Source organism: Nicotiana sylvestris, chromosome 2 (genome assembly GCF_000393655.2).
Source record: "Nicotiana sylvestris chromosome 2, ASM39365v2, whole genome shotgun sequence".
Classification (NCBI taxonomy): Eukaryota; Viridiplantae; Streptophyta; class Magnoliopsida; order Solanales; family Solanaceae; genus Nicotiana; species Nicotiana sylvestris.
In genome coordinates, this window is record NC_091058.1 from 2,438,029 (window position 1) to 2,449,051 (window position 11,023).

The 11,023-nt window shown below is 38.1% G+C and overlaps 2 protein-coding genes across 2 annotated transcripts; both read left to right on the forward strand.

Annotated features, from left to right (window-relative positions):
* Window positions 1–8,396: 8,396 nt before the first annotated feature.
* LOC138886468 (protein FAR1-RELATED SEQUENCE 5-like) lies at window positions 8,397–9,103 on the forward strand. Its single transcript, XM_070167579.1, has 2 exons — window positions 8,397–8,530; window positions 8,632–9,103. Exons 1-2 carry the CDS (start codon window positions 8,397–8,399, stop codon window positions 9,101–9,103), a joined length of 606 nt encoding a protein of 201 aa, XP_070023680.1.
* A 182-nt stretch (window positions 9,104–9,285) lies between these two features.
* On the forward strand, window positions 9,286–10,439 carry LOC104248472 (protein FAR-RED IMPAIRED RESPONSE 1-like). Its single transcript, XM_009804729.1, has 2 exons — window positions 9,286–9,950; window positions 10,139–10,439. The coding sequence occupies exons 1-2, from the start codon at window positions 9,286–9,288 to the stop codon at window positions 10,437–10,439; spliced, it is 966 nt and encodes a 321-aa protein (XP_009803031.1).
* Window positions 10,440–11,023: the final 584 nt, after the last annotated feature.

Here is an 11,023-nt window from a genome sequence, read left to right on the forward strand (position 1 = left end):
ATCTCAGTAGATCAATACCACACCCTTCTCCTAAAATACATCCTATTTGATTTACTAACTTGAAAGAATGAAAGAGATGATGATGCAGAAAAATTTTCTTTTTTTTTTGTATATTCACTACTGTAGCTTCTATATACATCTATAGCCTATAGATACATAGAATGTACATATAATATTCCTAGACAAAAATATTTTTTACTATGTGAGTCCATACTCACTTTAGTGCATCAACACTAATACAAATGTGAGCATGTGCTCACTCATGTGTATGGCACTAATAAATGAATGGACCAGATGTGTTTATGTCTTCTAATCCAACGGTCAAGATTAGATCTCCTGATTTGAATATCAAGGGCTATTATGCTGCCACGTCATGCTCCACTTTGATTGAATCATCTGCCTGAAGCAAATGTAACATTGTTGTCTTCTTCTTCTTTGCTTCTTCTACTACAGTGGTATCATGGGGGTTCTGTTCTTCAACATCCCCCCTCAAGGTGGTGGGGAGAGAATGGACCCCCAGCTTGGATAAAACACTCCGATGAGAACCCCCAGATAAGGGTTTGGTAAATAGATCGGCGAGCTGAGATTCCGACGGAACAAAAGAGAGAGAGATCAAATCGGACAGAAATTGTTGACGAACAAAGTGACAATCCAACTCCACATGTTTGGTCCGTTCATGAAAAACTGGGTTACAAGCTATGTGAATGGCGGTTTGGCTATCCGAGTGAACATACACTGGTAAAGTGGGTGGTGCTGATAGATCGGCAAGCAAGCGGACTAACAAAGTGATTTCGGCGGTCACCCTTCTCATAGACCTGTATTCCGCTTCTGCGGAGGACATAGAGATGGAGATTTGTTTCTTCGATTTCCAAGAGATTGGAGCTCCACCAAGGGTGATGAAGAAGCCACTAACAGACCAGCGAGAATCTCTACAAGCCGCCCAGTCTGCATCACAAAAGGCGAGTAGATCAAAAGAGGGATCTGCAGTGAGAAAAATCCCTTGAGAAGGATCAGTGCGCAAATAGCGGAGAACATGCAAAGCTGCAGAATAATGAGACATGCAAGGACATTGCATATACTGGCTCAAACAAAGAACAGCGAAACAGAGGTTTGGCCTAGTATTTGTTAAGTAGTTGAGCTTTCCAACAAGGTGGCGATAAATGGTAGGATCAGGCATAAGCTCTCCCATATCAACTTGCAATTTAGAGTAAGGATCGAGAGGTGAAGATACAACAGGACCTGTGCAGTCAAATTCAGCCAAAAGTTCCAAGGTAAATTGCCTTTGCCCTATTATAAAACCATGCTTTTCTCTGAGAATTTCCATACCCAAGAAATGATGAATGTGACCAAGATGTTTTACTTTGAATTCTTAGTGTAGAAATGTTGTAAGTTGTGCAATTTCTGTGGTGTCATTTCCTGTGAGTAGTATATCGTCCACATATACAACTAATATGGAAATTAAGTCACCTGATTGCTTGAAAAATAATGAATAGTCATTTAGAGAGATGGAGTAACCTTTGTAGTTTAGAGCCCTAGCTAACCTAGCACACCATTGCCTCGACGCTTGCTTTAAACCATAGAGTGACTTCCTTAGTCGACAGACAAGATTAGGTTGAGAAGGAGTCAAACCTGCTGGGAATTTCATATAGACCTCTTCTTGCAAATCCCCATGCAAGAAGGCATTATTAACATCGAGTTGTGACACATTCCACCCCTTCTTGATAGCCACAGCCAAAAGACACCTGATAGTAGTTATCTTTACCACAGGTGAAAAAGTTTCTGAATAATCTATCCCTTCTCTCTGAATGTCCCCCCTCACCACCAACCTAGCCTTTAGCCTTTCAATTGTACCATCTGAGTTATGCTTCACCTTGTACACCCATTTACAAGGTAAAACTTTCTTCCCTGGTGGTAAGGATACAACATCCCAAGTGTTATTTATCTCAAGTGCTGAAATTTCAGCATCCATAGCCTTTTTCCACCCAGGATGGATAGAAGCTTGTAGATAACTGCTAGGTTCTGATGTGGTAGAAATAGATTGAAGGAGATGATGGTTGTCTATATAAAGAGCATGGAAGGAAAAGGCATTTGGCTTGAGAGGTTTGGATAGACAGGAACTAAGGTCTGATAGGTAGATGCTATTGCAAATGTAATCATTTAAGTAGGCTGGTTTCTGAGTTACCCTGTCAGATTTTCTAACTGGTGGAGGTGGAATTAGAATAGGTGTGCTGATTGATGAAGGAGAATATGATCTGGACAGGATGGGTGAGTAAGAAGGACATGGAGTAGGAGCAGAGTCTGAAGGTGTTAGGTTGATGTTGGTTGAAGTATAGGAACCAAGACATGTAGAAGAACTGCTAGGTGAGGAGTGGGTAGATGGAGGTGAAGGCGATGGTAGAGATGTCCTAGAAGAGTATTCTATTGAGTTATGGGGCAAGGTATCTGTTGGAATTGTATCTTGAGGGAAGAAAGGAAAATCAGATGTGAGAGGTGAGTGGGAAAAAGGGAATTGATCTTCATGAAACCTAACATCTCTAGACACAAACACCCTTTTAGTGACAAGATCCAGGACCTTGTAACCTTTCTGATGCTGGGCATATCCGAGGAACACACAACCTTTTGCCCTAGGTTCAAACTTCCCTATGTTGTGAGACAAAGTTGAGACATAGCACAAACAACCAAAACTCTTGAGTGAATCATAGCTAGGTTGTGTACCAAGCAATACCTTAATCCATTCAGAACCTTAGAAGGGATTCTGTTGATCAGATTTGTAGTTGTCAGCACACATTCTCCCCAGTATTGGAGAGGCACCTTAGAGTGAAATAAAAGTTCCCTTGCTACTTTCAAAAGATGCCTATGCTTCTTCTCAACTACTCCATTCTGTTGAGGGGTAAAAACACAAGAGGTCTCATGTATAATCCCTTCTGATTCAAGAAAACTTGCCTCTAGTGAGCCTTTTCCTAGTTCCATGGCATTATCAGATCTGATCTTCTTAACTTTCAAGTTAAACTGTCTCTCTGCCATGCACAGAAATGATTTCAAAACTGAAAAAGCATTCCCCTTAGAACTTAAGAGAAAGGTCCAAGTGGCCCTACTATAGTCATCCACAATAGTCAAGAAATACTTATAACCATTATAAGTCACAGTCTTGAATGGCCCCCATGTGTCAATATGAATCTAATCAAAGATAGCAGAACTCTTAATATGACTCAAACGAAAAGGCAGTCTAGTTTGCCTAGCTTGAGGACAGATATGACACACACAATCAAACTTAGATGTGACACCATTATAACATGCTCTTACTGAAAAGGGCAAATGCCCTAGCCTAACATGCCATTGCTTTACAGTAGATGTAGTGATAGCAACTAAAGGTACTGAAAAGGAAACAGAAGTAGAAATAACACTGGAATTTCTTCCTTTTGGAATGGAAACTACATTTTTTCTAAGAGGAGAGATAGACTCTATTCTAGTTGGCTGAAACAGGTACAATCCATCTCTAACTTCACCAAAAACTTGTCCCCTCCCCACTAAAGGGACCTGCAATAGACACCCATTAGAAGTTAGATTCAAAGAACAACTGAATTGAAGACATAACTTATGAATAGATAATAAGTTATACTTGAAAGAAGGTACATGAACCACCCTATGAAGAACCATATCAGGCTGAATATACACACTTCCTATATGTGTAACACACAACTGGAATGAATTAGGTAAGCTAATGTGCAAAGGTGCAGGAAGAGGAGTAAGAGATAGGAAAGAATTAGCATCAAAACACATATGTTCAGAGGCCCCTGAGTCAATTATCCATGTTTTAGTGTTGAAAACAGCAAGACAAGTTCCTGTGTATTTGAGTATGGTACCAGCTACAGCATTAGCATTGACTTCTAATGTTGTGGCTGCTGCACTTCCAATCTGCACTTGCTTGATTATGTTTACCAATTCTGACACTTGCTCCTTACTGAAAAACTGGTTCTGACTGCTGATATTTCCTTCACTACATGTGTTGTTCTTCTCTTCACCTTCCTGTCCTGCCACCACTGCATTTCCTTTTATGGCAGGCTGATAATTTGTTGATTTTGTGAATTGAAAATCATCTGGGAATCCTATTAGTCTGTAGCAATCTGCCCTTACATGCCCTGTTCTCATACAATGACTACAACTCACATTAGGATTGTACTTTGCCTTCTTTTTGAACTTTTGTTGCATGTTCTGAATGTTCCCCTGTTTCTGAGGAGTTCCCCATGATTTCTGAATATTGTTCCTTTGATTAAACTTCCCTTGAGGTCCTACCATAAAAGATGCACCATCTGTTGGATATTGTGGGCTAACAAATATTTTCCTCTGACTTTCATCTTGCAGTAGGATGGAATAGGCATGATCCATATTTGGAAGTGGGCTCATCATGAGGATATTGCCTCTTGCATGTGCATACACATCATTCAGTCCCATTAGGAATTGGATGACTCTCTGATCCTCTAGGAACTTGGCTACCTTCTTCTTCCCTTCACACACACAGGTACAAGTGCAACCTAGATTTGAGTTCAGGGAATCTAACTCATCCCATAACTTTTTCAGAGTTGTGAAGTATCCTGCAATACTGCTATTTCCCTGAACTGTCTTAGCAATTTCCTTTTGTAGGTGGTAGAGTTTGGCTCCATTGGATTGTCCAAATCTATGTTCAAGACTATTCCAAAGTTCTTTTGCAGATTTGGAATAGATTACACTGTCTCCTATCTCCTTAGTTAGAGAATTTAAAAGCCATGAGGTTACCATGTCATTGCACCTACTCCATTGTGCATGATCCTTTGAATCCAAGGCAGGTTCATCACAAATCCCATTGATGAACGCCAGCTTGTTTTTGGCTGACAATGCAATTAGTATTGACCTTCTCCATCCTGGGAATCCTCTTCCATCAAAAGGTGAGGTCACAAGAGTCATTCCAGGAGCATCTGAAGAGTGAAGAAAATAGGGATGGTTGACATCATGATTGACTGCTTGACTTGTTGATCCAGAAAGAGAAGGTGTTACTGAAGAATCTGTTCCAGTCATGGTGATAGAACAAGTTGAGGAAAAGGAAGAAGATTAGAAGATGAAGTTCAAGGATAGAGCAGAGATCTGCTCTGATACCATGAAAGAATGAAATAGCTGATGATGCAGAAAATTTTTCTCTTGTTTTGTATATTCAATACTGTAGCTTCTATATACATCTATAGCATATAGATACATAGAATGTATATATAATATTCCTAGACAAAAACATTTTTTACTATGTGAGTCCATACTCACTTTAGTGTATCAGCACTAATACAAATGTGAGCATGTGCTCACTCATGTGTATGACACTAATAAATGAATGGCCCAGACGTGTTTATGTCTTCTAATCCAATGGTCAAGATTAGATCTCCTGATTTGAATATCAAGGGCTATTATGCTGCCACGTCATGCTCCACTTTGATTGAATCATCTGCCTGAAGCAAATGTAACGTTGTTGTCTTCTTCTTCTTTGCTTCTTCTACTACAGTGGTATCATGGGGGTTCTGTTCTTCAACATAACTCACGATCAAACTGACATATAGGCGAAAACAACAAACATAACTGTTTTGGCTAATCATGGAGACAATAGGGAAGTTCTAATCCAACATATGTGAAAAGGTATAGATCTATTTCAAATCATAAAATTGAAGAAAACTTGATCGAACAATGAGTCATGTGCTATACAGCTCACTGGAAGGCATAGCTATTAACATTCAATTCTAAGAGTAATTGCCTAAAATGGTTCTAAGATTAATTAATACATGATTTTGGAAATAACTTGATCATTAAACCATCCTACTTCATGTGTAATCCTAAGGAAACAAGCAAAAATACTCAAAGGAGCTGTTCATACACGTACAGGCATACAATTCTTAGAAAGCAAGATCAAAATACACTTCGACATGAACTAAGGATGCAAATTGGTAATTTCAACTGAGCTCATGAACAAGTAGATGGCTAGTACGGTTGGTCCATTGGAAAATCCATAAAAATGAGAGGACACTCCAAGCATATGTACTCTGAAGAGTTATGGAATTACAGTTCTGTTATGGGAAAAAGATATTGATTTTTGAAATTTCAAATAATGATGTTATAAGTTATAACTGGTTTCAAACACCTCAAAAACAAAGATGAAATTCAAATGGAAAATGATCTGGAATATCATTAGTAGAGGTCGTAAGGGAAGGGGATTATTAGCTAGTCAATCATTTTGGCACATTAAACAAGGGAAAATGGCATGTCAAACTAGCACATATAAAATAACAAACCAAGAGCGACAAATAGAAACGGTCAAAGACAAACGAATCGAGGCATTTAATAAGCCAGAGACGAATCGATTCAGCCCAGAAACTAGATTAAAATCCGAACATTTCAGTTTTCCATTTACGCATACTCAAATATTTTAAACGTCAAGCAGATTAGCAGATGATAAAAGCAAATTGACAAATAGCATTCTCGAGCACAAATCGCAACTAGAAACTAACTCCAAACACAACCTCTACTAAAATACGATCAAATATCTATCACTACAGAGCGCATTCCCTACGGCTCATATCATATTTCGATCACCATTAACAAGAATGAGAAGGAAAGAGGTGAACCTGAAATTACAAAATTCTTCAATTAAGTTCGTTCGAAATTGAATACAAGTGAACTCGCACTGAGATTTGAAGTAACAGCAGCAGACAAACAGGAATCGAACCAGCAACACAGCCGCACAGGAACCAACGAACAAAAACCTCTCGAGCAGTTGACGAACCTCAGCTAAACTCCATTTCTTATTAAACAAATCGGAAGCTGATATATATATTTTTTTTAGGTATTTTTTGTTTAGAAAATCAAAAGAAAGACTAATAGAGAGCTCTAAGATTTTTATACGCCAACGAACTGAAAATTGGAATGGAGAACCTAAAAATCAGAAAACCCTAGCCCCTCTTCTTTTTCCCCAATTTTTTTCCTCCCCCTTTTCTGTCCGAAAAACATCAAATATATAGCTCTCTCTCGAGCTTCTCCTTCTTCAGCAAGAAGTCATGTGTGGGGACCTCAAACAAAAATTCGAATCATCCTTTGCAAACAAAAATCAGAATATAGAAGTTTTGGATCAAAAAGTCATTCCAACGGCTCCCATTTTCCAACATCTATCCAAGGGATCCAGATTTTCATTTAAACAAAGTAAAATAAGAGAAAAAAATGCGCGAATCTATTACCAATGATGAGGGGGACTATAAGGGGACCAATGCCTACGTGGAAGGGATTTCCGGTGGGTTTGGAGGTGTTGTAGCGCGGCATAGGTGAAGAGAAGGGTGTGGTGTGGCTGCTTTAGGTTAGTCTCCTTAGGGTTAGGGTTTGGAAGATATGGCTTTTATATGGTAAGGGATTTAACATGGACCTCTGGATTAAATTAAATCACTGGCTAGGATTAAAAGGGGATTTGGAGCGGGTCGGTTTGGTAAGGAAGTGGGTCGGCGGATTGGGTTCAGGGGTGTGGAGGTGTTGGGCCAAGGGTTACCTGAAATTGGGCTCTTTTGGGATAATTCAATGGAGAAAAATAAAAATCTAAAAATTAACTAGCTCAAAACTTTAGTTTTCCCCTCTAAAATAATATAAAATTCCCTCATGAAGGTGCAAGAATTATAATAAGCTGTATTATAGTATGAAACTATATATTTTAATATATCATATTTTATATAAATTAAAAAATAAGAGTGAAAATCATAGTAAAAACAAAAATATATGGCTATATAAATATTAATAACCTAAACTAAATAGAAATAAGATAAAACATGAAACTATATAAATATATATACATGAAACTATATAAATATATATATATATATATATATATATATATATATGTGTGTGTGTGTGTGTGTGTGTGTGTATGTGTGTGTGTATTTTAGTTTTTGTGCCTTAAAAAATAGAATGAAAATTAGTAATAAAGTAAAATCCTATAGAAATAAACTCAAATAAATATCCTAAAAATACTAGGACTATTAGAGGTGATTCTAATGCATGGGTCAAAAATTACATGTCTACATTAGGAGCTGAAGAATCTTGTGTATTGTATTTGTATTTATGTGTATTTTATACAAAATTATACTCTTTAGTGTTTTTAACAAATTATTGTATTTTCTTCCTTTCTTAAAAAAAATATGGTATACAATTTTGTATACTTCCTCCTTATGAAACCAAGTAAAGTGGACACTTTCTCCTTATCTAAAAATGGATTCAAACCAAGAAATTTGGCGGTGCAACAAAATATGAATCCAAATGAACATAACACAAATACAACGTCCATGAATAGCAACCAAAATAATAGGTTTGATCGAGTTAGGGACGAGTTGTACATATCTTTAGGGATGAAATCGTATGATAGTTTGTTGAATGAATACGAAGGGGTTGATGTTGATTCTCATGGCAGTTTCAACAATGTTGTGCACTTAGATGATGAAGAACCCGATGGAAAATATCACGGAGAAGCTAACGATGATGAGTAGGAAATGAGTTAGAGTTATGTGATGTTGATCGGGAAATGGAGAATAAATTCACTGAAGAGGATGTGGTTGTAGGTCCAATCTCTGGAATGTGATTTAGAGATAAAGATTCTTTGTTTGCATTCTACAAAGAACATGCACGACTGAAAGGATTCTCCGTCGTCAAAAATTTCAACAAGAAGGATGGTGACACTGCCATGTACATAACTTACTGTTGTGATAGGTCTAGGATTCGAAAAACCAATTTTACCACCAAGAGTAACAATTGTAAAGCTAGGCTAGCTGTTGTTTTGGATGATTCTGGTTGTTGGCACGTCTCTAAGGTCCTTCATGATCACAATCATGATTTGCTCTCATCCGTATCGTGCCTGATGGCTGGATATAGGTCCGTTTGTGATTCTTTGAAGAGGGATCTTGTAGCTCATGATGAATCTGGTATTAGACCCTCCAAGTATATTAGACTTGCTGAGGTTCAACGTGGTGGACCGCAAAATTTAGGTTGCACTCCAAAGGATTGTAGAAACTTTATTTTGAAGAGTAGGAATTTTGAAATGCAAGAAGGGGACATATAGTCGATGCTCAACTTTTTTTGTGAAATACAGGTAAAGGATAGGGAGTTTTCAATTCGATAGATGTTGATAATATTGGTAGGATGCGAAATGTGGTATGAGTGCATTCATACTGTAAGGCAGCGTCTGAGCAATTCCATGATGTGATATGCTTTGATACGACATACCTTGTGAATCGATACAATATGCCATATGCTACATTTGTTGGCATCAATCACCATAGACAGTTCATCTTACTGGGATGTGCTTTCATGTCTCATGAAGATATCGATAGTTACAAATTAGTTTTTAGAACTTGGCTTGAGGCCATGGGAAATGTTCATCCAGATGCGATCATAACTGATCAGTATCAGAGCATTAAGGTAGCCATTGCTGAAGTGATGCCAAATACAATACATAGGTATTGTATTTGTCATATATTTTCAAAGTTGCCTCTTTACTTAAGTGGTGTTCGTCCTTCTAAAATTGCACGTGGAGAATTTAAATCCATGGTCCTTGATAGCATTACTATTGAAGTTTTTGAGAGAAAATGGACAGAATATATTGCAAGATATAATTTACATACAAGGAATTGGTTCAACAAGCTTTATTCTGAGAAGGAAAATTGGGTTCCTGTGTACCTTGATGTGTATTCTTGGGCTGGTATGCTATCTACGCAAAGAAGTGAGGGGATGCATATGTTCTTTGATGGATATATTACCCATCAAAGCACTCTTAGGATCTTTGTTCACCAGTATGAGTTAGCTATAAGAGCTAAGCATGAGAAAGAGTTGGAAGCGGAATACAGGTCAAAGGGATTTCAAATTGTGTGTGAGTCAAGGTTCAAGTGGGAGGAGTATACGCGTACAATGTATGAATTTTTCAAGACACAACTAATGAAATTGTATCATTGAGAAGTCAGCAGCCTCGATAATCATCCAGTTGTCCCTGGTGTTGAGAAATTCATCATTAGTGATTATTCAGTTTTTAAAAAAATGATGGAAATCTAGTTGAGTACACTGTTGAATATATACCTATTGGCAATTATTTTAGTTGCAGTTGCAAATGGTTCGAGTCTAGAGGGATACTTTGTTACCATATACTCAAGATCTTGTCGCACAAGAAGATTGATAAAATTGATGAAAGGTATATACTGACAAGGTGGAGAAGCGATGTTATTAGGCCACACTTGAATCGGTTCCATCAAGTTGGTTACCCAAACATGGCTCCTGAGTACAAGACATACAAGAGCATGTTGAAGTACTTTGACATGGCTTGTGATATAGCATTGGGCACTAGCGTGAAGGTTCAATGTGTTAAGCATAATTTGAAGAAGATGGTGCATGATCTTCAAAACTAGGACAACGAAATGATCATGCCAAACCAAGACCAGGATGACTCAGATGAAACTGAAGGCACAACTCTACGAGATCCCCAGTACACTAATTCACATGGCAGGCCGCGTTTGAGTCTATATAGAGGAAGAATTGAATACTACTTTACAAGTTTACAGTCGTGTGGTGTATTTGGAGCTAGTAATGGCGCAAGAACTGGTGTTAGGGGTGGCAGGATTGGAGCTGTCATTTGGTACGTGTGTGCAAAATTTCAGGTCATTCGTACATGGTTTGGTCGTGTTTTTTATCAAAAGTGAAATATAGAAGTTTTGGAAAATTAGGCTTGAATTCGATGTGTTTTGGTCGATTTGATGTTGTTTGAGGTATTTTGAAGATTAGTACAAGTTTGAATAAGGTATTCAGATATGTTCGTGCTTTTTGTTGAGGTCCCGGGGGCCTCGGGTTGATTTCAGATGTTTAACGGAGAAGTTTGGAATTTGTTGCAGCTGCTGAAATTGCTGCTTCTGGTATTTCTGCGGATTGGGGACTGCAGGTGCGGCACCGCATAGCGGAAGGGTGGCCGCAAAAGCAGAACTTGGGGAAGTCATCA